The 26,087-nt window shown below is 40.4% G+C and overlaps 3 protein-coding genes across 6 annotated transcripts in view; 1 reads left to right on the top strand and 2 right to left on the bottom strand.

Moving 5' to 3' along the window:
- Nucleotides 1-11,269, top strand: part of LOC105559490 (60 kDa SS-A/Ro ribonucleoprotein-like) — a 13,564-nt gene extending 2,295 nt beyond the window's left edge. Inside the window, exons 1-9 of one of the 3 annotated variants that reach the window (XM_012007804.1) lie at nucleotides 78-215; nucleotides 2,058-2,270; nucleotides 2,357-2,714; nucleotides 3,060-3,286; nucleotides 3,557-3,762; nucleotides 3,833-3,950; nucleotides 4,078-4,481; nucleotides 4,959-5,115; nucleotides 5,199-11,269. In XM_012007804.1, coding sequence (XP_011863194.1) covers nucleotides 2,076-2,270; nucleotides 2,357-2,714; nucleotides 3,060-3,286; nucleotides 3,557-3,762; nucleotides 3,833-3,950; nucleotides 4,078-4,481; nucleotides 4,959-5,088 — 1,638 coding nt within the window. In that variant the 5' untranslated portion in view covers nucleotides 78-215; nucleotides 2,058-2,075 and the 3' untranslated portion in view covers nucleotides 5,089-5,115; nucleotides 5,199-11,269. Of the gene's footprint in view, nucleotides 1-77; nucleotides 216-1,605; nucleotides 1,784-2,057; nucleotides 2,271-2,356; nucleotides 2,715-3,059; nucleotides 3,287-3,556; nucleotides 3,763-3,832; nucleotides 3,951-4,077; nucleotides 4,482-4,958; nucleotides 5,116-5,198 lie in introns of those variants that run through there. The other 2 variants (XM_012007806.1, XM_012007805.1) reach the window with 2 other exon arrangements.
- Nucleotides 11,270-12,251: 982 nt separating this feature from the next.
- LOC105559488 (heat shock 70 kDa protein cognate 3) lies at nucleotides 12,252-22,777 on the bottom strand. 2 transcript variants are annotated; one of them, XM_012007803.1, is made up of 11 exons: nucleotides 22,547-22,777; nucleotides 21,899-22,107; nucleotides 21,592-21,739; nucleotides 21,154-21,373; nucleotides 20,842-21,074; nucleotides 20,371-20,603; nucleotides 15,407-15,490; nucleotides 14,901-15,321; nucleotides 14,384-14,749; nucleotides 13,845-14,248; nucleotides 12,252-13,755 (listed from the first exon to the last, which is right to left on the bottom strand). In XM_012007803.1, exons 2-11 carry the CDS (start codon nucleotides 22,027-22,029, stop codon nucleotides 13,101-13,103), a joined length of 2,895 nt encoding a protein of 964 aa, XP_011863193.1. In that variant the 5' UTR covers nucleotides 22,030-22,107; nucleotides 22,547-22,777; the 3' UTR covers nucleotides 12,252-13,100. The 2 variants fall into 2 exon arrangements, with proteins under 2 accessions (XP_011863193.1, XP_011863192.1); XM_012007802.1 differs by lacking the exons at nucleotides 20,371-20,603; nucleotides 20,842-21,074; nucleotides 21,154-21,373; ... (1 more) ...; nucleotides 21,899-22,107; nucleotides 22,547-22,777 and adding an exon at nucleotides 16,992-17,153 and having other exon boundaries at nucleotides 15,407-15,561.
- Nucleotides 22,778-23,499: 722 nt separating this feature from the next.
- The window catches only part of LOC105559487 (transcriptional protein SWT1-like), a 6,566-nt gene continuing 3,978 nt past the window's right edge, over nucleotides 23,500-26,087 (bottom strand). Inside the window, exons 6-12 of the mRNA XM_012007801.1 lie at nucleotides 25,456-25,677; nucleotides 25,148-25,378; nucleotides 24,878-25,073; nucleotides 24,680-24,798; nucleotides 24,448-24,605; nucleotides 24,119-24,262; nucleotides 23,500-23,784 (exon numbers count right to left, since the gene is read on the bottom strand). Of these exons, the coding sequence (XP_011863191.1) occupies nucleotides 23,565-23,784; nucleotides 24,119-24,262; nucleotides 24,448-24,605; nucleotides 24,680-24,798; nucleotides 24,878-25,073; nucleotides 25,148-25,378; nucleotides 25,456-25,677 (1,290 nt within the window). The 3' untranslated portion in view covers nucleotides 23,500-23,564. The remainder of the gene's footprint in view (nucleotides 23,785-24,118; nucleotides 24,263-24,447; nucleotides 24,606-24,679; nucleotides 24,799-24,877; nucleotides 25,074-25,147; nucleotides 25,379-25,455; nucleotides 25,678-26,087) is intronic.

Genomic DNA, 26,087 nt, shown 5'->3' with positions numbered 1-26,087 from the left:
GAGAGAGAGAGGACATCGCGGGAAAAGTCAGCGTGGCGCCACCCGGCGCAGCCGCGTTCAACTTGCGCGGCGAGCGTAACGCGGGCCGTCGCCGCTGCGCGTCGCTCCGTGCGTCAATGCGCTCCCGCACACGTCGTTGCGCGATCGTCGTCGCAGTAAGTCTCCGTTCCTCCTGTGTGCGATCGTTCCGCGCGTCGGTCCACATCGAAGGCAAGGTAAACCGCTGGACGAGAACGGTCGAGGGGGACGATCGCGTTCCTCGCGAGGGCACGTTTCTACGCGCTAACTCTACGTCGCTTCCGCGACAGGCTCGCGTCCGTGCGTGCGTGCGTGCGTCGCGAGCGAGCGAGCGAGCGAACGCGTGTATACATGCGTGCGTGATTGCGAAGTGCGTAAGGTCGCGCATCACCTCCCGTATCTCCGCGTTACCTTATCTGGTAACCAGGTGATACGCGCGATCCTCGCGAAGGAATCCGCGCTCATGCGCGTGCATGCTGCATGATGCCTGCTTGCGTGTTACGTACGGACGCTTGTGCGTGTGTACGTGCGTGCGCGCGCGCGCGCGTGTGTGTGTGTCAGACGCGACTGTAATTCGCGTTCCTGTTAATAGGTCATATAAATAATGCGGATCGAGTGCCCTTCGTATTTTGGGAGATTCAAAATAGAGCGCCAACTGTCAGACTTGAAAACGCGTGAGAACGGTGGCTTGTTTTAAAGCGAGGGATACCCTTGCCCCTCCCCCCCTGCATGCTTTAATGTGTCCTCTACATGCGTGAAGCAAGCCTGGGTAAAGAGTGGAAACAAGGAAACGAATCGGTTTTGTTTCTTACCCCGTCAGCTCTTGTGCTTACTCTCGGCGAATTAGAATGCCATCGGCCAGTGTTACGAATATTTAAAAAACGATGCCTGTATTTTTAGCCTACTTGCACCAAGAGCTGATGCATGGAGTAAGCCTGGAATAAGGAGCAGGAGTAAGGAAATGAATAGATTTTATTTCTCGCTCCCACTTGAACTCTTACGCTTACACTCGGTGAATCGGAACGCCGTCGGCCAGTGTCACGAATACATTGAAGATGACGCCTGTATTTTAGCTTCCTTGTACTAACGCGTTGTCTATAATGCACGGAGGAAGCCTGGAGTAAGGAGATAAATCAATTTTATTTCTCACTCCTTCCCGAGCTCTTACGCTCACGATCGGCGAATCGAAACGCCATCGGCCAGTGTTGAAATATTAAAAAAAAATGATACCTGTATTTTAGCCTCCTTGCACCGAAAGCTAAAGGTTACGGTTCTCTCTTGCGCCTTGTGCCAGGCTTGCTCCACGCATTGTGGACGACGCATAAAGACTAAAAGTTGTGGTTCTCTTTACTCCAAGCCTGCTCCACGTATTGCAGACGACGCTTTAAGGTTATGGTTCTCTCTTGCTCCTTAAGGCCGAATCAGACTAGCAATTGCAAACGCGGTTTGGATTGGGATTGGCGATTGACGACTGTCCTCTAGCCAATGAGAGTCGATTAAATCGCTGGCTGCTTTGCTCTCATTGGCTAGAGGACAATCGCCAATCCCAACCCAATCCGCGTTTGCAATTGCTAGTCTGATTCGGCATTTACGCCAGGCCTACTCCACGCATTGTAGACGACGCTTGAATAATACTCGACGTGTCTCGCGGTTACAATTTTGGAAGCTCTCGTCCAGAAACGGTCTCTTTTATGTCTGTTATATTCCGTCTATCGGGAGGTCCACGTTTGCGTAATCCTTGCAACACAATTTAAAATTCACACATGTATGTGACAGATAAAGTAACTATGTATTTTACAGTATAATTTCTAATGTCTTTTTTATGTTTCTCACAACGTAATTATAATCTTAAAAATTGCAATAAACATTACAGATAAGCGAGATGCAACAGCTGTGTCACTTTTAGAGACAAATTAAAAACTTGGCATACGAATTGTATAGGCTTTTGTTTATTGCGAAATACCTTGACAAAATATCAGCGTGACATTTACAGTTTGTAGTGACATTTGAAAGATCCTTGTCTAATTTAATTGTTGTAGGCAAACTGTTACTAGGAAATGGCAACGGAAGGCAATAGCAATGACCCCGAACTACGTTTATTACGATATCTGTACATCGGAAAAGATTACTCCAATTACCAACCTGGATATTGGTTCGACCATTATTATTTTATAGTCAGAAATGTTCTAGCCATAGAAGAACTTGCTGAAGATACAGAGAAGGAATTGGTGCCCATTGAACTGATCACAAGAGTAAGTATACTGTTATAAATTATACAACGTGTACAAAAGTATAATATTTACCTATAATCCTATTCCTAAAATGAGAATGTTTGTAGGCATTTGAGAGCAATTTGGTTACACATCCAGAGACTTTGGTGTTTGCCCTCGCTGTTTGCTGCAGGCAAACTAGAAGCGAGAAGTTACGCCATGCAGCATACGAAAGTGTAAAAAAGATCTGTGCGTCTACCCCGAATTTTATTCTGTTTGTTAAATTCGTTTCTAAACTGTGCAGAGAGAAAGAGTTGAATTATATCACGCAAGGATGGGGTCATGGTCTGAGGAAAGCTATCAACAATTGGTACCTCTCTAAGAAACCATTGGATTTTATTGAGTGCGTTACGAAATATAAAAGCAGGTATGGCTGGAAGCACAAAGACATTGTCAAAATGGCTCATCCTCTGGGCAATTCTCCAGGTAAACGCAAAGCCATTGGTTTATGAAGAGCAGCACAAATCCATGGATTCTTCAACTTTATTGATCTCTTGATTTCTTTTTTTGTATAAACTTAATCTTGTTTTTACTTTACATTCTTACATGTAGCGTTGGTGTTTGTGATCATAATTAGATTTCAAGATATTAGTGGTTAAAAGTTGAAAATTAAGTGAAATTAGTAAATATGTAGTACAAGATGTTTATATGTATATAACTTGTAAAATTTAACAGATAAAGTAATTCGTAATGGATTTGCGTTATGTCATGATAAATGGTTATAATTAATCTGTGGTAAAAATATTACTTAGACCATTAATTCTTTAATAGAAACTAAAGTTATACTGAAGTACATAATACACGGTTTGGAAAAGACCAGGAAAGATGTGACAAGTGATCAGATAGAACAGACTTCTAACATCCACCAGCTACTAAAATACATGGAAGAGGTTGAAGATTTCAAACATTGCGAGGATGAGGTCCGCGCTGCCACTTTGCTAGAAACATATGGCTTTTCTTTGGATCATGTACCTGGACATCTGCTAAAATCCAAGGAGGTATAATTTGTTAGAAATTACAAGAAATAACAGATAGTTACATGTTATGTATTATATAAGATTGCTAAGATATTTAGTGCTGAACTTGCGATAGCTGCAAAGAATAAGATTTCCATTTCCAAATTAATTCGTTAGACTTTGTTAAAAAGTGATTCAATATTTTTAGACACAACATAAACGATTAAAGAAAATTTTGTTTAGCATTAAAAATATATTTATGAAGAATTGATTCTAATCAATCGATATTACGTTTCATTATTTCATGTGTAGGTTTGGAATTCATTGCTAATGTCAATGGATGTTGGTAACCTTCTAAATAATCTGCAAAGGATTCACAATCTTGGATTTCTTAATGCTGATGAACCAGCGGTCGAAAAAGTAACGGAACGACTTACCGATCCACAGTGCGTTGAGAATAGTAAAGTTCATCCAGCATTAGTTTTTATTACCCTCAAAAATTATCAGTATTCCGGAAAGTAAGTGCGCAACAGTACTCCATGTGATTTAAATAATTTGAATTGCCATTGATAAATATACATTTTTAAGATCTCTGACCTATGAGAAACGAAAAGTTCGAGAGCTAAACAAATCTATGCCGCTGAAGTTTAATCCAAATGTCAAAGTAACAGACGCTCTAAATGAGGCATTCCTTCTGTCATTTAAAGTAAGTTGCCTAAATATTGAGTTATTAAGTAATTCAATTCATTGATATAAATTAATGAGCATGTGTTGTTTTAAATAGATATTGTTATCTAGCTTATTTGTCTCACAGCCATTATGATTATTTACAGAATATACAATCTACGAATTTGCGCTACTTGGTGACAATCAGCACGAACAAATTAATGGAGGCAAACACTTGGCAGAATGGTAATATGACCGGCCTCGAGACGGCTGCTTTGATCGCGCTGATACTTTTACGTTCTGAGGAAAACGTTACCATAGCGACGTTCAAGAGCCTCGGACATTATTCAGTGAATGTCTACAAAACGGATTCTTTCGATGATATTTTGAAGGCTTTAAAGGAACCTTCCTCGGGAAATATCAATTCCAGTAAACCAATTTCGTGGGCCAAACAAAATTCTAAGGAGTACGATGTCTTTATCAACGTTATGGATCAAATATTCCAAAAGTACGATGACTCCGAGGAAAGTCTGATATCGTACAAACAGCAGATGAACCTTCCGCATGCAAAGTAAGTGTGCACTTTTATTTGTTATCTCAATTTCTTCAATTGAAGCGGCAGAGGCATGTGAACTCGCGTCGTGTACAAAATTTTATTTTTCAATATTTTACAATTTATTTTACCAAGATATTATTTCCATAACGGTTTTTCTTCTTCTTTTTAATATGCTCATAAAAAGACAAATAATGTGTAATATCACTGTACAAGCCGCAATAAAGCATTAAAATGTGTCTTTAACAACAATAATATAAATATAGCTTACTGCAAAGCAGTTTTAGCAAATCTTTGTGAAATAATTTATATAATTGTCATCATCAATATACATACATGTATCATAAAATCTACATCTACAGGAAACAATTAGTTATCCTATCTTGAAAGATAGATATCTATAGATTTCCATTGTGTTATATTAAAAATACAGAATAATATTTGTTCTAATTGTATAGTACACGTTGCAAATGTAAAACTGTGATCTTTTTGCAGACTAATCACTTGCGCTTTATGCTCTTCCTCACCATATCGTAAAGATTATGACCGACATGTTCTGACGATCAACGGTTTCGATGCTACCGTACCTAATGTCATCCAGGCATTCGCCCAGGGTTTATTTTAGATACAAGCACAAGTTAAATCTCTATTGGTAAATATCCCGTCGATTTGAAGACGATACGAATTGGTCGTCGATACAGTCGCCTTAATATTTTTTGTACATTATTTTTGCAGGAGAAACCTTCAGAAAGCTTCAAAACATGTTTTTTCAAGAAGTCACAAGCGGTTATTCAAGAAGAAAATGTATTCTTAAAGCATATTTCGACACGACTTTGTCTTTAAGGTCTTCAAAATATCATCGAAAGAATCCGTTTTATAGATGTTCCGCTATACAAGCACATGGCAGTTGTAGAAGCCGGTGGTGAGGATATAGTTTTTCCTTCAAAATCGCGTTTTACTAATAAGCACACTAACGAAGGAACGTGAGTGAAGATGGAGGAAAATTACGGAGAGTTTTCGGAAATTATTTGAAGCGGTGCCGAATTGTGGAATTCAAACTGTCTCGCCTTCGTCAATTCCGAACGTCGGCTTGTTGCACATCCATGACTGAATCAAATTATTTACTTTCGTTTTCCAGCAATTTCTTTTTAAGATCCAACAGAGACAGTATATACCTTTTAAAACGTACTGAAAATAGGTAAACGATTGAGAAAGATAATCGTGCGCTATAATTGGCATGATGGTAATATCGATATCTACTACATGTTCGTAGCGTTAGGAAAGAGCTGTGTAGCATTTCCCCCCTTTTTTTTGTTAACAAAATGATCGGGTATTTTTTTACTCTTATTCGGATTTCTGACGATACGATTTAAATAACTCGGCAATTTTATTTTTAGCAAAGCGTTAATACTGAATCGTATCGATCCGATTATATAAGCAATATATAGATTAATTACGGACTATTTTTTATTAAACTGTTGCACATGAAATCTCAGTTTTTTACGTTAACTAATTTTGAGATATATTTAATTGTATATTTAATTACGATTTCTCTCTTTCTACATTCGTATTTTAATGATGGCATTAATGTGTAAGTTTTAAAAACAGCTTAAAAAACTATTCACAGTTATCATGTATTATATTTATACAAAAGCATAACTTGCTTAAAACAGATAAGCTGTCAGATGTTTTAGTAGAGTTTTAAAACAGTTTCGAAAGAGAGATTTGCTTTTATTTGATATATTTAGTACAGTATTTGATTTATTTATTATAGTATACATCATACGAGGTCGTTCTTCTAAACTAATGTTGTCAAACTCACGTGCTCACGCGGTCCGCATACGAGTCCTCGTTTTCCCATTTTCCGAAAAGCTGTAAAACTTTTCTAGTTGCCTCTGCCTAAAAGCTCGGTGCGGTCTGCGGAGAGTTAGTTAAGACTCCGCCATAAACATTAATTAAAATTAACTTCTCTGCCTCTTTCTAGTTTCGTAAGGACACAGAGAATCGCTTAAACTTTAGGGATAACGTTAACTTAAACTCTTACTTAATTTTTTAACGTTTACGAGAACGACCTGCGGCAGATCGTTGTTTAGTTTTCAAAATAGTTTTTTCGTGCCTGTACTTTGAAACTTTTTTGAAAACCCGGAGTTTCATATGCAACTGTAATCAATCTTGTTTTGAAAACTAGGAAAAAAGAAGTACAATTCAATAGTCCTATGTTTCAGTAGTGCATTACGCAGCGACAAGTTAGGATAAGACTGCATAGCAGATACGGGAACTCGTATCTCAAGTAACATACGGTGCATTTTTTGACTAATGATAAAAAAAATCTTACTCTAATATTATTAATTGCTTGCTTGTTTCTGGTTGGCGGTGATGCTTCGTAATAATGCGTATAGATAACGTGACCTTATTAAAAAGAAAAAGTGACACGCTTCTGGGACCGGTGCGCTTCTGGACGGTTAAATAATAATCTAAAATAAGTAAAAAAAAAGACAAAAAAAGAAAGAAGAAAGCGGAAGATGTAGAAGACGGTGAACATAGGAACGTTGAAAATTTTCCCACTGTGATATGCATTTAGCCCCAAAGAGTTATAGACTTACATTAGTATAATTTTACTGTTACTATCTCATATTTGCCATATCCAAAGTGAACGTGAGACAAATACTAAATACACTACTGAATAAATACTGTGATACGAGATACATTGTTGTTGTTCAAACTAGGGAAATGGTATTTAAGTGACGCGGCCAGAAGCGCACCGTGTTTGATATTTGTTGAGTCTCTGCGCGAATTAGCGCATGAATTTTTTTGTTGAAAATTTTGTATCATATCTCGAGAAAAGGGAGGGCTTTCGATTTGCGGATTATTGTCGTCGGGTTTTCCCCTCGTTTCTCGCGTGAGACCACGGAAGCACGTACCTCTTTCACATACATTGCTAAAAAGTACAGCGTGGATGAACTCTCAGGTCTTCGAAACAAATTTGAACTAAGTGCTTAACTATTCACCTGTTCTTTGCAGCTGTCCCTGATAATCTGCGGATCGAAAGCTGTCAACGTAAATTCTATTTCAATAGACAGTGTTCCGAAAAAGGGTATATAAGTAGACTGTTCTTTAAGCAATCTGCATTTTGCTCCTGATGAAGTCAGACGAGTTAGGCGTGAAAGAAATTCAGCGTTATCCTTAAGTCCTTTTATCAAGAGATATTTGTTTAATAAATTATCGAGAGTATTAATTGGCGACGTGTTAAGTTTCTTCTGAAAAATGAACGAAAAACAAACACACAAGGGAAATCGATTCCATATTTATCAAAAAGCGTATCTATTTCAAGATGTATTGTATATAGCGATTAAAGCACGTACTAATTTTCCACATAGAAATTTCAAGCAGACTTGCGCTTGCAACGCGGTAGATAAACCCGTAATACGTATTACGCATAGGTTTATTTTTAAGAACGATACTTTAAAAGGGAATCCACAGGAATGTTTGTTAATCTCGGTTGCGCATCGTCCCGCAGAGAGTTCTGTATAAATTATTAATTTATCGGGAGTGAAGTCAGTATCTTTTACGCTGGACTATATTCCTACTCGAACTTGATGTTTTGGCGAGCATTTGCGCGCTTAGAAAAATTATTTATACACACTTACTGCACACACCTCGTGTCTAAATCGTTCAGTGTTAGGAGAGGAAAATCTCTAGCGCATTTTTTTACGAGGGGAAAAAAAAAGAATCTTCTGGCGTGAAGGCAAAAACTCCTTTCAGAAACGAAATGTCTAGTTACTAAACAAGAGTTTTAAGAGTATATATGCTACGATCATACATATAGTAGCTCAATGTATTCATTGGCATTAGCAAGTAGGCATTACAAGTATTTGTATATGTACGAGAGCGATATTGCGATCGGAGAGGATTCCCCGCACTTCGTCTAAGCTCTTTTTTACAGACGTTTACAAGAGTCGACCAATTTCATTCTAAAATCTCAATCTCTGATAGCAATCTTATAATAGTACAAGCTCCGAACCTCCACTTTAATAGCGCATAGCGTTGCGCGAGAATTATATTAATTATAATATATTAAATTTAGCTGTAATATCGAATAGTCACGAGATTCGAGAAATAACTCTAAAATCGGAATCCTTTCCGCTCGCGGTGCACGCGGATATATATGTATTCATTAATACTATTATTATAAGAATATATACGTCCGAGATATGATATAGACTGGCACATTGGAGAAAGAGAGAGAGAGAGAGAGAGAAAATGGAAAAGAAAAGCAAAAAAAAATAGAGATAGAGAAAGGGAAAGCAGTACAGCCAGAATCTGAAGAGAATCACTTCTCCATGCTGTTATTTCACAGTCCATTGATTTCAGGATGTGCTGTATAGTTAAACAAGAAAAAAGAAACAATATGTTGAATGTGTTCATGCTAGACGAAGAAAAAAGAAAATATTTACCGCGTAAGGAGAGAGAGAGAGAGAGGGGAAGAGGAAGGAAGGAAAATAGGAAATTCCGCATTATGTAGTTATTAAAAATGGGAAACAAAGGGATGTAACGGAGGAATCGAGGGACACCGTCGGGTGCGTCGTGGTACCAAGTGCCACGTGTCTCGGTCGCGCTACATCCTCGCACTTGGCGATATCGAGGGGGGAGACAAATTAGCTTCCTTGCCGAAGACGATTCTCCGAGGTTCCGGACCGACCATTGATTTCGACCAGGAAGCACGAACGATATTTATCCGATACTCATAGTATTTTACGCGCCGCTGGACACGCATTATTGACCGTCTCGGAGCAAATGTCGGTTGATCGCAAATCTGTATAGGACTAAGGACTGTAGAGGGTAACCACTCCGTTTCCATTAGCGGCATTTCGGTGTTCAGTTTGTTAAAAGGAAAAAAGGAAAAAGTCTCGCGATACACACAATTGCTCGATTTCTTTCCGCGCGTTCGCTTCCGGTAATCGGGAGCCACGTCTCGTTCTCAATCGCCCCCATACGCGGGCAGATCTTTCCTTTTCGAAGAGGAGGAGCAATCTGGTGCGCGCGGACGATTAGGTCAGCCGAAGGACTTCCATGTTATTATTTTTTTTTAACGTTCTTTCTCGCGTTTCTTCTCAGTCGTATGCAGACTTACGCTTGACTACGTATACATAAGTACGAAATAGCGCCATGTTCCTTAGGATTAAATACACGAGAACAAAACTTATAATTCCATAATTAGTACATTGTCGCTTCAACGATCTAATAAGAAACTAGACAAAAAAAGAAATGCTCAATACCCGTTGTTCGAAGTTTTCGACGCAAATGCTAAAAATACCAAAAAAAAAAGATGAAGAGAAAAGAGCTGGAGATCGAAGAACGGAACGATATTCAATTCTACATGTACAAACCGCAATGAAATACCTCGTTACTTATTCTCAGTGTAAAATAGCAAAAGCGAATTGTACTAACTCTGCGAGTTACGACGAAAAAAAAAGAAAAAAAAAGAGAAATTGTCCTTCTGGTTCGTGATTCACGCACTGAATGCCTATCTTTTGGCCTTATCTTTTTACATACGGAAATCCTGTAAAAGCGATTCACAGGCAAACAATACCGTTCACACACCGCTACCTGTTCGATAGTACTTTACGTTTCGCACGTGGGTATTTGAGGAGAGACTTGAGATCTTCGAAAGATCCCCCCCCCCTCCCTTTCCTCCCCCCGTTCAGCTCCCGGTGTACACACTGTGATCTCGCCTCAAAATCTCATGCCTTTATCGCAAGCGTTAGTCAAAAATTGATATACCGTTGCGGCCAGCACGCGTTCCCTCTCGCGTTGCGAAAGGGATCGGTGTGACAGGAGATATAAAGTCTTTCGGGAGTCTCAGAGCTGCTCCCTCCTCAGATCCCCTCGCGTGCTAATCGCAGCGCCCGAAATTTGTACATCGCTGCGAGTTTATTTCTCAGCGCGTTCTTTCGTTTAAAGAATAGTATTATTACTACGTAGACTACATTCGCGAAGCGATATACTCGGTAATTTATGGTACATCGGAATCTGCGGAAACCGAAGTGAAAAGAACTGTCGCGTACAAGGGCTGCGTGGGAAAAGTTTCTGAACGGGCAACGAGTCGAAACTGTGAAAAAAAAATTGTCACTCGCCATTCTTAATTCCTAATGTCGAGGAATTGAGAGGCTTCAACTTTGGATTTTGTAGGAGTCAATTTACAATTTTCTCGAAATCTTCTACCGCATCTGATGGATTTTCAGAACAGAAATAGAAGGTGTACGTATAACGTGATGGCTAAACGCAGATGTTATATGATTATCTTGGATTATAATTAAGTTTATTACAAATTAAGAATATTCGTTTTTATTCTCGCAACGTGAAACGCGACTAGTCTTCGGTATCAGGTTCTTGAAAGTGTTGTGTCGCAATATTCAGCGAAGAGATAAAAGTAACCGAGCTGCAGTCCTTTCCAAGCTTGATTTCATCGTGATTCGAGATTGCAAAACTTTTCCGGCGCAGTCTACGAAAATTTCCCATCCTATCACGCGCGGTAAACGTCCGTCGCGCGATTTCGATATTATTTTTATACCTAAGTAAATTTGTGAAACATTGCGCGAGCCCAGCGATTAAATTGCTCTGAACAAATTAACGTCGGGGTTTCACGAAGGAGCGAATTATGTTATTGTCATCGTGTCTGTTAACGGTTGTATTTCGGTACACAATAGGCGAATTAAGATATTATAGGGAATTGATTATGTCTACAAATTCCGTGCTGTTTTTGTTACGATATGAACTGGATCCTTAAATAAATTTTCTCAAAACGACCTCCCACTGTAATTATTATTATTGTCGCTATCACGCCGACGGGTCAGAAGGTAGAATTAGGATTACGAGCCTCGATTAATTTTAAGTGGCATTTTCTTATTTAACAGAAGCTTGGTTCCACACTCCTAAGGCCCTTGCAGAGCGCTAGATAGCGACAGCAAATTTCCGACGAGTTGAAATTCTGTATCTATTGCCCGTGCAAGGCAACAGATACAGAATTCTAAGGACTGGTTTATGCAAGGCCGTAAGGCGTTAACTTGCGCCGGAATCGGTAAAAATTAAACAATTACAGTCAACTATTCTCTTCACTTTTAATGGTGATTGGGCAATTTTTACCGATTCCGGTATAATCGAACGGTTACGGCCTTGAATAAACCAGCCTTAACTCGTCGGAAATTTTATCGCTATTGCCTTATTTGCTGTATTTTTATGAATTCTGTTCCTATCGCTATCACCTAGCATTGTACAAGGGCCTTAACAGTCACTCTATAGACGCGCACACGGGGGCACCGAGGGTGTCATGGCTCCACCAGCGAAAAAACAAGTTGTCTACTTTTTCTAAAAAGGAAAGTTATTTTCGTGTACCCAGCGAAGTTAAATTTCTCTCTCGGCAAGGAAACTTGACTTTGAAATATTCCGTTAATTTGTTGAATGGACCAGCGGGGGCGTTTCCATGCCTAGTTTCTTTGGATTTTATTTCTATCACACAATACTTTAATATCTTCATTTACTATGTATAGTATGCAATCCACGAAGAAGTAAAATACGGCGGTTGGAAGCAATTTGACTGGTCTTTTCCTATTTCAATTCTTTGAAATAAAAAGCCACGGCACTACCAAATAATCTGAACACTGTAGAGTTTATCTAGAAAACTCGGTGTATCTGGGAGAAGGTGTAAACATTAACGAGGCCGAGCGATAGCAGATTCTAAAGAGATGTCTCAACGTGATTAGGACGTATGTTGAAATAAGATGTTTCTTCTTGGAACATTCGTGTTATTTTATTTACGCATTGTCGCAGGATCTGTAGGTAGATCTCGGGATGCGGAAGATCGAATATCTTACAAGATGTATCCCAACAGAAGTTACAGTTTACTGAAAAAATCTTTATTCTTGTATTATCGATACACATGCACTCGCACACACACGTAGACACGGTTACATTGTACGCAGTACGATGCAACTCGCTGGCAGTATACGAGTTACAAGCCTGCGCGTCTCGATGCATTTCACTCTCTCGATCATTCGTACATACACACTCACGCATATATCTTCAACGCGCTTTACTCTGCGAAAATCGACCATTCGATTATTACACTTAGTAGGGAAACATACAAAACAATTGGAAATAAATTAACAACGCGGTGGAGTCCGGTATGTTTGTGTCGCGGGAGAGAGAAATGAGCGCAGTGTCGAAAATGCTGATGACACCGGAAAGTCGAGTCAAAATTCTCGAGAGAATCCACAATCTCTCAGTCTTTGAGAGCCCGACGATTTTTCGGTATTACCAACATCCCCTTGTATTTTTCTTAAAACGTACGCAAAACTTATGACGAAGACTTCTATTCCCACTGCACATTTAGCTTGAAACGCCTTTTCCTTAACCTAAGCCTTAAAGTTATAGATAGTGTATGCTACATATTATCTAAGTAAAACTTAGAACCAGACAGCCACTTTTCAGCTAAACGTACGGCGAGAACATGATCCCGCGTGTGTACACGATACCGCGCTCAGCTTCTCGTGTATATCAACACTTCTGCGAAGTATTTGCTCGGAAGGCGAGTAATCAGTCTAAACCGCGAATCGAGATGAGCGGGTCGCCAGCTTGCAGTTAGAGCTCGTCCCTGATATCCTCGTCCTCGCCGCCGGTAGGTGGGACACCGCCGCCCGCGCCCTGATACAGCTTGGCGATGATCGGCTGAACAATGTCGGTGAGTTCTTTCTTTTGCTTCTTGTACTCCTCCGGCTCGGTATCCTGATTGTCCTCCAGCCACTTGATCTTCTCGTCGATAGCCTCCTCCATCGTGGCCTTGTCCGCGTCGGACACCTTCGAGCCGAGCTTCTCCTTGTCGGCCAATTGGTTCTTGAGCGAGTACGCGTACGACTCGAGATCGTTGCGCGCCTCCACGCGCTCCTTCAGCTTCTTATCGTCGTCGGCGAACTTCTCCGCGTCCTTGATCATCCGCTCGATGTCGTCGGGCGTCAAGCGATTCTGGTCGTTCGTGATAACGATCTTCTCGCGATTGCCGGTGCCCTTGTCCTCGGCCGACACTTGCAGAATACCGTTGGCGTCGATCTCGAAGGTGACCTCGATCTGCGGTATGCCTCGTGGCGCCGGCGGGATGCCAGTTAGGTCGAACTTGCCAAGCAGATGGTTGTCCTTGGTCATGGGACGCTCACCCTCGTATACCTGAATCGTGACGGTGTGCTGGCTGTCGGACGCCGTGGAGAAGATCTGCGATTTCTTGGTGGGGATTACCGTGTTTCTACGCAAATAAAGAATATCGTTTTATTGCCCGTACACAGCCAATCGATAATCTCAATGTTTACAGACTTGATAATCTCTCGTATTTACCTTGGAATCAGTTTAGTCATCACACCTCCGACAGTTTCAATACCCATAGTAAGAGGGTTAACGTCGAGAAGTACGATAGCGTCGGTATCTTGCTCTCCAGAAAGCACGCCGGCTTGTACGGCGGCGCCATAAGCGACGGCTTCGTCAGGATTGATGCCCCGCGATGGCTCCTTGCCGCCGAAGAATTCCTTAACCAGCTGCTGAACCTTCGGGATCCTGGTCGAGCCACCGACCAAAACAATCTCGTCTACGTCCTTCTTGCTCATGTCGGAATCTTCCAAGACCTTTTGCACGGGCTTCAAAGTGCTACGGAAGAGGTCCATGTTCAGCTCCTCAAATTTGGCACGAGTCAAGGTCTCGGAGAAGTCCTCGCCCTCGAAGAATGATTCGATCTCGATCCTGACCTGCATGGTACACAAAGAAAATTACATGCAAATATACATAACAATTAATCGACATAAAGACGGCAAGAGAGCAAATCTATTTCAAAGACGGGGGCGGATAAAAGATGTAAATGTAAAAACAAAACGTGTACACACCTGGTGACTGGCGCTGAGCGCTCGCTTAGCCTTTTCGACCTCGCGACGCAGTTTCTGCACAGCTCGGTTGTCCTTGCGGATGTCCTTGCCCTTCTTTTTCTTATAGAGCTTGATGAAGTGGTCCATCACACGCTGATCGAAATCCTCACCTCCCAAGTGCGTGTCGCCGTTAGTGGCAACGACTTCGAACACGCCGTTGTCGATGGTGAGCAAACTGACGTCGAAGGTGCCACCGCCCAGGTCGAACACCAGCACGTTCTTCTCGCCGTCTTTCTTGTCCAGACCGTACGCGATCGCAGCGGCAGTCGGCTCGTTGATAATCCGCATTACGACTAGGCCGGAAATCGTTCCAGCGTCCTTGGTGGCCTGGTACGAAGAAGTCAGAATTAATTTATCGCTACGCATATTTCCGCGTTACAAAATTCTCTTTGAGACTCTTAGTACTCGCGGCACTTGGAGCCTGCAATCTTGTTTCTTTCAAGGCAACAACCGAATCGAAACTTGTCGCAGGCCTCACCTGTCTCTGCGCGTCGTTGAAGTAAGCCGGCACGGTAACTACCGCATGAGTGACCTTCTTGCCAAGGTAAGCCTCGGCGGTCTCCTTCATCTTGCCCAGCACCATGGCCGAGATCTCCTCGGGCGCGAACACCTTCTCACCCTGGCTGGTATCGACCTTGATGTGCGGCTTGTTGTTCTTCTCGATGACCGGGAACGGGAAGAACTTGACGTCGTGCTGCACAGTGGGGTCCGACCACTCGCGGCCGATCAGCCGCTTGGCGTCGAACACGGTGTTCTCCGGGTTCGTCGTCAGCTGATTCTTGGCGGCGTCGCCGATCAGGCGCTCGCCGTCACTGGTGAACGCCACGTAGGAGGGCGTGATTCGGTTACCCTGATCGTTGGCGATGATCTCCACGCGACCGTTCTTGTAAACTCCGACACTGAAAGTAAACACGACGTATTATTGACTTGCTGACGAGCAAATTGCTGATTCCTTTACTTTCAACGTGTCTCCGGTGTGCTCACCAAGAGTAAGTTGTGCCCAGATCAATTCCTATCACCGTGCCAATGTCTTCCTTCTCCTTGTCCTCTTTCGCATACGTGGCGACTGACAGCAGTCCCACTATCAGTAAAACCTCGAGTCCTCCCTTCATATTGCGTGCTCTTGGTATCAACTGTTCCTGCATCACCAACAATCGCAGAATTAATACACCGTAAGATCTCGAATTTTCTTTATTACACAGAAAAAACACAAAATTTATATTATACATGTATTATCAGTGTAACACTTCTTGCATTTGGAGAATTTTTTTAAACTATCGTCCCTTAACTTTGACGAGGGATTAAATTATTAAAAACATGAGAACTTTTCTGACCATGTCTGGCAAGTTTAATATAGTTGAAATTCACAACGTTTCGACCACAGTTTTTGGTCCTTTTCAAGTGACAATCATGTGTTACATCGAAAGACAAAGGTGTTGACTGATGAACATATGTCACGTTCGGAGTCTCGAGAAATCAACACCTTTGTCTTTCGATGTAACACATATGATTGTCGCTTGAAAAGGACCAAAAACTGTGGTCGGAACGTTGTGAATTTCAACTGTATTAAACTTGCCAGACACGGGGAAAAAAGTTCTCACGTTTTTAATTACCTCTGGCGACTTGTAGGAATCTTCCAATTTTTAAATTATCAAGTTACGGAGCTGAGTCTTGGAGCAAACTCACGGAAAGTATCTCCGTATTTTTTATCATCGCGATCGTGTATTTAAGTTGCGCTGGAAAACTGGTCACTCGAGTGCCCCAGTGTGTCCATTTTATCCTTGTTTACCATTTGCTGAGCGAGAAAGATAAAACGATACACCAGGGCACTCGGGGTGGATGTTTCCGAACGCAGCCTCGGGATATCGGATCTACATTTCCGTCCGTGTACACCAAAGGGAGAGAAAAAGTTTCCTGATTTTAGTAAAACCTCTCGCGTTCGACGAGTTAAAAGGAAAATCAGCTTCCACGAGCTATCGCGGGTACTCGCGCGCCGAACGTGTTTCGGCGAGCAAAGTCACACGTCATCCTCTCGAAGAGACGATTCCGGAAAATTCGACGCGCCGCAGGGACGCGATATCGATCAATTGCCGCGCGGCCGTTCGCAACTTAACGAACGTCTTTGACATCGTGGCAAGGACGGGAGACACGCGGGGAGTTTCCGCGCTCGTGGCGAGCTCGCTCGCACGCTCGCGTCGGACGTGGCACCGAGATTCTCTCTCGGCCTCTCCAAATACACCAAGAAAAAAAAACCCAGGGGGGAAAAAGGGGAGAAATACCGTAACGCGGCCGTTGCCGAACGGCGCGCGGATAAAACGCGAGAGCGACGAAGGGGGCCGCCGTTTGCGCGAGTGACAATTCCCGATTGACAGCGGGGGGCGACGTGGAACGCCCGGAGAGATCGCCCGCGGGGAACGGGAGTTCTCTCTTCGAGGACGATCGAATTGCGGTCGACGTCGGCTGGCGTCGGCGGCGGCGGCGTCGGCGGCGGCGGCGGCGGCGGGCTCCGACGGAGCGGAACGTCCCGACGGCGACGTCGGAAAACGCCCGGATCGGGGACTCGACTCACCAGCTGGACGCGTGTCGGCTCGGCTCGGCTCCGCTCAACGTTCCCTCGCGCTCCTCGGCAAGTCTAGTCACGACGTTTCTCTCGGCGAACGGTGTAGCGACGACTGACATCGGCACCGGACTCGAGGGCCGGGATATTAACGGGAGTGTTACGTCGTGGCCGGCGCCGATTGGCGGGAGCCGCGCGGCCACCGCGGAAGGCCGCGGCGTTGATTCGCGGGCGCGCATACAGTTGGCCGCGCCTCGTTGGCCCACGTCACGCTCGTCTACTTCCAGAGCCCGCGCGCGCCGCCGCGATTCGCGGCCGGCCGATTAGATACGGCAGCTGGAACACGTGGAACGCGCCGTACCCGCGAGCGCCGCGCGACGCGCCAGGGACGGCCCCTGCGCCCGTCGCGCCCGTCCCGCGATGAGGCGCGCTTTGGTTTTTTTTTTCACATCGCGATTAGTTTCACGGGTTTCGCGTCAGCAGTCGATCGTCGTCGTATCGTGTCCGGAAAAAAATGGTCGATATTTTTTCCGCGAGTTGAAAAATTGACAACCCTGTTTAAAATAAATAAAATCTGATCAGGCTACGTTAGATTGCACGCAATTCCAATGTGAATTGATAAAACTCTTATTTCTAGTGTGATCTGATCATATTCTAATATTTTGAGCAGAGAAATTCCCGAGTCTTAGTAATCTGATAATGAAATGATAATTGTTGAGAGACGAGTGACAAGTGGAAGGTTTACACAGTTTACGCGTTTATTTTGTATCAAACGCGTATTAATTATTAGTTTTACAATTCAAAGGAAGCAAGGATGTAAGAACCGAGACGGGGTGTTGGTGTCTAAATGTTTAAAAGTTTTAAATTTATTTTAAACAAACCCTGGCTGAAGTAAATTTTTCGGAATAAATTTAAAAATAAAAATCATGCAGACACTAACATCTTGTCTTGGCTCTTATATCCTTTATTCCTTTAAATAGTGATTTCACGTCAGAGCCTTACGAATTTTATTGTTTATTGGTTGAAAATTTTTTATTAGTCGGTTAATCTGATGAAAAAAAAGAGTGCAACAGTCCTCCCTGACAAATATGTAAGACAAAAATGACGATGCGATAAAAATCTTATCCGAACGTTTCCTTTAACGAAAGAAAGACCGTTTTTGAAACGTTTATTTAATGTACCTCTCACAATAAATAAAAACTACAATGACTGGAATGAGCAGAAAACTATGTATTAAACAAATAAAATTAATATATTAACTCCATTTTTAGTCATGTAAAGGGAGGCATCCGGATCCGACTCGCTCTAATAAGAACAGTTGCATCACTTTTGCAGGGACGTAAAAAACCGCGGGCCCCGACCGTAACAGAATTGTGCATGCATTGGCTTTTACCTAGTATCGGTTTCGTTAACGTTTATCTTAATAATGCACAATAAATCAGTATCCCGATTATCTCGGGAAACGCAAAAAGATATAAAAATCGCGGCCATTCGAAAATCTTCACGTCGAGCTTTTATATTTAACATACTGTTACGGAATTATGTTAAGATGCGATATAGGAGAAATATTTAATAAATGATTTTACTATATTGGAAGAGATTTTATTTATTTTTTGGAAAAAATATGCTTTCTAAAATACGTATAAGACTGCACACACTGTAATCGAAAACATTGCAATATTTTCATCAGTATTTGTCAGTGTTTTCAAATTTTACACGAAGATTATAAATGCTTCAGTGTATAGATTGACACATTTTAAAATGACATTAAATGTATATATTACACCTATTAAAAGATGATCATATAAAATATTGAATATACAATCCTTTAAAATATTTTAAAGGATTGTATATTCAATATTTTATATGATCAAGTATAGTTTTTTAAATAAAAAACTACAAAAGTAGTTTTTGATTTATACAATCATATATACAACCATGTACTTATTTGATGTATACAAGCATACATACGCAAAGATCATAATGTGATACTGAATTGTCAATAAAAATCACTGAATAAAAATAACAATTTTTATTACTTTTCCTCTTGGTAATAAAAAGAGAAAAGTATAAACGTAAAGATATTTTGATAAAAATATGTGTAAGTGACCCTAAAAGTTTATCTTAATATTGTCTTAGTATTGGATCTTTTATCTATTAATGTATGTATACATGTATAAGTACATCTTCGGTTACAATGTCTTGAAACAATAAGAAATTTGTTACACAAAATTACGGAAATTTTGTATAACGTTACACGAATGTAGAAAACGGACGACGGCACACGTTACTTCGTTCCGAGATCAGGGTTTGCACACACCGTGGCACCGTTTACTCTAACGGTACCTGCCCGTTCTTAGGTGGTGAATTAAATGGAACGCCTGTTACGCATCGCGCCACGTCATTATTTCGTTGGTATTCTGACACAGAAACAAGTCTGGATGACGTGCGAATGACGAAATGCAACATCATTCAATGCAAATTAAAAGAAATAACTAACAGAATTTGTCAAACTTATGCTTAATCCAGTGAAGCACGTTTACGCATAATTTTCTAAACTTTATCCCGCATCTTTTTATTATAATAATTAATAAATAATTAGCTTAGAACTTTGTCATTCATTGATCGTATAAAATTGCCACCCTTTTGTACTTGTTTTTTTCTTCAAGCTCGAAAAGTGACTTGTCCAAGTAATGGATTAAAATCGAAAGGAATCAAGAATAACTTGAAACGGATTAATGTTTACGTATTCACAGCAAACGAAATCGAAAGTGACTCGAATAGGATATTTAAATGCTAACTGGAATCAAGACATAGTACATAAAGTTACTTGAAACGTACTTGATTTAACGTTCAAGTACTAATAATAGGATATAAATGTAGGAAGAACCAAAAGTATTTCGAAGCAATGTCTCAATAAAGGAATCAAAAATTGAAGCAGATGCTTAACAGTTATCGGTAGCTTTTAGTGTGTCTTTAGAAATTAGTCTCTATTTCGCGATTATTTCATGTCATGCAAGATTTGGTTGTACTCAAATAAATACTATTTGAGTAACCACAACATAATCTGAATTGAAAAATCAACACTAAAAGACTGAGACTAGCTCCGAAAGACAGACAGAAAAAGTGAGATTAAACTGATTCTAAACATTCAGACTGAAAGGATTTCGAAAAGCTACAGCTGAACCTTCTGGAAATTTAGATAGCAGACTGATTGCGAGAAACAGATGAAGGACAGAGCATGCCCTAATGTAAAATTAATTTTATACAATTTCTATCTAGATGTGTAAATCAAACGGTTTACAATTTGTCTTTTTCTTTTGTGCCAATTTCTAATTATAACTTGCTCTTCGGTTGCAGCATATCCAATATTAATGGCGTGAAGTACGTTATGATACAATTAGCACCCGCTCTTCTCATAGAGAGCAATATTTCGTTGAGCACATTCTCTAAGTTGATCGCGCCGTTTTGTGCACCGTGATACAACATAGCGTATTCCCCCGACACCTGATACACAAATATAGGATACTCTGGATGCGCGTCCTTCGTGTGCCGGACAACATCCAAATAAGGCAGGCCCGGCTTCACCATTAGCATGTCTGCTCCCTCATCCACGTCTCTTGCCTTTGGAAAAGTAAATATTCCATATATCACACATATAAATTAAAGCACGTAAACTCTATTTTCATAATGCAGCTCGCAAGACAGATGAAATAGGACCCATCAATGTAATTTGAATATGATTTTGCAGGCATAGACATTATACGTCTATAAACTCCCATTAAATATCCTTCAAGGATTACAGAAATAATACTCGAGCTACAATAAGGAAAAAATTACTAATAAATGGAATGAAACTTACAGCAGCTCTAGCTGCCAATCCGTTACTACCAGGAGGTAACTGGTAGCATTTGCGATCGCCGAACTTCGGCGCGGATTGCGACGCGTCCCGGAAAGGCCCGTAAAGTCCGGATGCGAACTTTACAGCGTACGACAAGACTGCGACTTTATTCGCAAATCCAGCGGCGGCTAAACCATGCTTTATCGCGCTTATCCTGCCGTCCATCATGTCCGATGGCGCAACAATTTGCGCGCCTGCGACGCACCACATTTCATTAAGCAGAGATTACACAACTGTACCGTGGAAACAATTTTCAGAAACGTAATCTCGTACCAGCTTTTGCATACGATACTGCAACCTCGGCGAGCCGTTGGATGCTACTCGTGTTATTTATGCTGCCGTCGTTGTTGAGAATACCACAGTGCCCATGACTCGTGTATGGGCACAGGCAAACATCGCATGCTATTAATAAATTAGGGAACTTCTCGCGCAACAGTGGTACAGCTTGAATAATAGGATTCCGTATACTATCGGCGTTGCTTCCGATTTCGTCCTAAAATAAATATACGGACTAATATTTAATATTTAAAACATACGCACAGAATTCATAACTTATAGAATAATTGTAATAGAATTATTCTATTGCATCATCGAAATCTCACCTAATTAAATATCCAAAATTATAGTAAAATAATGAAGCGCACAACAAGTTTTGCAACATATTTTGTACAGCTTTAGAAAGATTATATTACCGTGCTTCATGAACGTTACCTTTTCAAGACGCTGAGATACACCGAATAACAAAACGGACTGCAAACCTTTTGCAACCAGAGGTTGCAACATCTTATCCAACTGATTAATCCCATAGCGATACACACCAGGCATGCTGTTAATTGGTTCCTCAGCATTTTCGTCGTCCCTACAACCATGCGTAAAAGTTTCATTTGTACAACAGCGCAACAGGCATAAATCGTATACTAATAACTCTATGTATTTACATAATACAACCATTCGGGGTCTAGGAATAATTGATTGAAACACACTTATATACGTCGTCGTGACCAAATGCCAAACTTACGAGACAAATATAGGATACATAAGATTGTTAACGGTAATCTCGACGTTTGGCGACTGCCATTCCCGTATAACAGGATGGAAAATACCGCTGTGAAGAGTGTGCTTAGCTGGAATTGCCGTCATCCTCATCATTCTCCAATTTCTTATTTTTGCTCTCAGTATTCACAGTAAATCCTTGCAGATATACCTTGAACTCTATCAACCTGATACCTAGACAACCAATTGAGAATCCATGTTATTTCAAGTAACTATGTGGTGCAAGCATATAGAAGGGGGGAGGGGCACATCAATTACATAAAGCAATAAGATGGTTACAAAATAAGGTGCACGAAAATGAAAACCCATGTATAAAAAATGTCTTGCAATCTGACAAATAATTGAGAACACGATTTCCTTTTACGAACAACGGTGCAATTGATGCGGAATAACGTCGGCAGATTCGCAAATACAGTTGATTACTCGCGAAACCAACGCGCAATGAACGTGACACACGAAAAATGCGGTCTGGTGCCGCGCAAACGTGACGTAACCGGGTTAGCGTCCAGAATGTTAAAGAGCTATTACCAGCCATTACGCTTCTACGATTACCCTGGACGATTGTGAACTCGCGAGACAAATGTTGCCGTAGGTAACACAAATGCTGTCTTACCCGAAGATAATTACTTTCGTAATCGAGAGCGGCGGTTTTGAAACTCTCCGCACGACAGTTTTAAGCCTGCGTCACATCGCGTTAACGTTGAAAAAATTGACAATGCACCCACCGGAGCAGAGACTCGATCATGAGAGCCAAGACTCAAGCGTGAACTCGTAAAAAGTGAAATTTTTCACTCTTCACAAGTTTACGCTCGAGAAAAAGATTCATAATCGAGCCTACGGTTTTACATACAGGTTAGAGATCCTCTAATCAGAGTCTGGACATGCGGTACCTAGCATCTGATTGGTTCGCCCTGTTTATGATTTTCCCCACTGAATTTTGAATTGACAATTTTAATCAACTTCTATAGCTTTACAAACGACAGGTTATCGTGACTGGTTTTGACTATTTTGATGCGTATTCCTTTGTCGAGGTGTTACTGCAAAATGGTGCTGCGCCTCCACCCACTTTTGCAATAAACAGCAAACTCCCACGCTGTTATCGAACTTCGTGCGACGTGCGGTTATATTTTATAGCGTTTTCGACTGGACTCCGGGAGCGATTAATGACGTCACGAGCTTTGTTTTATGTTACTAGACAAATAACTGTACCCAAAATGAGCATTAATTCATAGACAAGAAACATCTACGTATTAGAAGAATAAAATAAATCTTTCTTAGTTTACACAGCTACAAAAAAATACCGCTAATGAAGAATGTTACGTATGCAAAATTTTCAGGGGACTTACTTGTATCAATAAAGTTATATTAATTCGGGGATAAAAATACATGGATAAACTTTAATTTTTTATCTCAAACGACACACTTCTCGCGTGCGCAATATAATCAGCGAAAAATAATTCCAAAATACTTTTACCCATAAATCACGTCACAGTAATTTTCATTTATAATAATATTAAGATTATTTTTGTAATATTTTGTTAATATATTAAATAAACTAAATGTATATTCATTTTTGTTAATCTTTATATGTCCTCTATATACACCAAAGATATAAATTACACAATACACAACTATATATGAGCAGCTAGTGCACAGAAATGCGAAGTTAATTCTTGTAGCTGCCTTAGTCCAGTTTTCAGTGCTTCTTCTTTTAATTTGACACAATAATATATATCCAAAGGTGTAACGTCGAAAGTTATTGTCGGCGTGTCAGGCAAAAATGTATTTAAATTTTGCTGTAAACTAAGCAACGTTTGATATTTCATGACATCTTCAGCCTGTGCCAGTAACCTGATTACAAAAAATATTGCATAAATATACATGTAATATAATATAAAATAACTTGACTAATAGACTACACATATATTATCATTATTAATAGATTGACACCATCACCCAAAATGATTTTTGCATCCTAGCAGTGAGGAAATAAAGCTCAATTACAAGTGTTCTCTATGGATCAAGAATTCTCTCTCATAATAATACTAATAAACCATACAACAATCAATAATATATAATATATAATATATATCACTGTGTAATTTAACAGGGATGTAAAAAATCTCAGGTAATTGCTTACACAAGAAATACTAGGTTACTACCCTTGGGCTTAGAGATAACTTACTCATTCAGATTCTGTGTCAGATCAATTACTTTTTTGGTAATTTCTGATTGCAAGCGCTGTATAAACACTTGTGACAATGCTGGGTTGGCAGGAGTTTCGAAGGCAAAGGAATATGCCATTCCCGCATTGTTACATGCCAAACCACTGTTACGAAATACAAATGAAATAATATCTAATTACAAAGATAGAAATAGCAATATTCCACTTATTAATACATATCACATTTGCATTATATACATCCTCATTAATAACCATAATTTGTTTGCATGTATCTATAGGTGCGTATAAAATTATATGTATATGTGTGTGTATAAGTGTGTATAACTCACCATATGTCACGTGCATAATTATAGATATACTGGAAGCATTGGAACACCTTTCCCGCTCTCGTTTCTTGTTCTTCGGCATTATTTGCGATGCCTATTTTATTGTGTAATTTTTTCAGATTTATGTCAGTGATATATCTCTTACACTTCTCCTTGAGTTCCTGAAAGTATAAATTTTTTACCTCCTTTCCACAATAACAAAGTGTTTAAACATTTAAATAATAAGATATATTACTGTAATAGCATTAAACGTTTTGGCCGTGAGATCACGGTATTTATTCACATCAGCGATTTGTACCAAGGTGCTACTCTTCTCTATAATATATTCAACATCTTGCAATTTTCTGCCACCAACTGAAAGAAACATCAAGGTTCAGGTTGCAGAATATAGTTTTACAAGGAGCTTTAATAGGTTACGCAAGTGTAAGTATACCTGGTATATGTACAAAAGCTTCAAGCAATTCTTTTAGGAGATATTCAGCGCGTCTTTCGAACGATTCATTAATAGCAGCAATCCAATGCTTTATAGCACATTTTAATGCCGTTACCGTAGTCCAAGGTGGTTTTATTATGACATATATTTTCCACTCTGCTTCTCCAAAAATCTGTGACATTTGCTTCACGATTATCTGAAATAAAAATATTCGTTTGATACGTAAGCTCGTGAAATTTGATATTTTATAATCTAATGCAGGATGCGTACCGCTGACAGAAAGTTTTTCATAATCAATTTTATGTCCTCAAAAACATCATCCGTTAAACGCAATTCTTCGTGAAAGACAGAATTTTCAACGGAATCACCATTCAAAGGATTGATTATTTTATTCTCCGATTCAAAATTTTCTATTTTTTCAAGCGGATCATGACGCCCCAATGCCAGTATATTATATATCATTGTTTTAGTGCAGAGATTTTTGTCATAAGATAACAAAACCTATAAATATAAAATAGAAATAACACTTTTATTCGTTAATATGTAATACTGTAGGGCGTAACAGAAGGTTAACTTACCACTGATTTTTTTAATTGCTGAATCTGTAGGCAGCACTGAAGGATCTCATCATCTGGACAATTGAGAGAAAAATCTTCCTTATTTTTCGTTGCCTGTTCTCGTGTTTGTCCTATGACACGTGGATGCTTCGATGAGAACTGATCGTGAATGAAAGATATAGCTTGTCTAGCCTTTGCTGACAACTCATGTTTAGATTTATTATCCTTAAAATAGTCTAACTCCTGCAGAAATTGTTAAAAAAAGAAATGCATATGTTAAATATGGAAATGCAAGAGAATTTTTATGATACACTACATTGTGGCGATCGTGGCGCAGAGGATTGTGCGCTGGTCTGGTAATCCGAAGACCTGGGTTCAAAACCAAACAAAACATTGTTGGTTTTTCGTTCGATCGCCACATATAGCGTTTTCGACTGGACCAGGATTAATCGCTCCGGGAGCGATTAATGACGTCACGAGTATTGTTTTAGGTTACTAGACAAATAACCCAAATGCAACCCATGTTCGACCCATACATTGTGAATTGATCCATCAGTGTTAAGAAGCTACGTTAGGTTACAATCAGGTTATACGTGCGTGTTTATTGTGGAACAAAGCATTCTTTGACGATAATAACGCGTAAGTTTACCAAT

This window comes from Vollenhovia emeryi, unplaced genomic scaffold (genome assembly GCF_000949405.1).
Source record: "Vollenhovia emeryi isolate VEMERY1.0 unplaced genomic scaffold, V.emery_V1.0 DF939267.1, whole genome shotgun sequence".
Taxonomy (NCBI): domain Eukaryota; kingdom Metazoa; phylum Arthropoda; class Insecta; order Hymenoptera; family Formicidae; genus Vollenhovia; species Vollenhovia emeryi.
Note: the sequence above shows the minus strand (reverse complement) of the source record. Positions and strands in the feature narration are given on the sequence as shown.

What these genes read in the sequence shown, in the direction of transcription:
- LOC105559488 (XM_012007803.1), bottom strand. Translation starts at nt 22,029, where the DNA reads ATGATGAGGATGACGGCAATTCCAGCTAAGCACACTCTTCACAGCGGT. An exon ending in AGTATCGTATGCAAAAGCTG is followed by an intron (nt 21,075 to 21,153) that starts GTACGAGATTAC and finishes GGTGCGTCGCAG; the next exon opens with GCGCGCAAATTGTTGCGCCA. An exon ending in ATGACTAAACTGATTCCAAG is followed by an intron (nt 13,756 to 13,844) that starts GTAAATACGAGA and finishes TTATTTGCGTAG; the next exon opens with AAACACGGTAATCCCCACCA.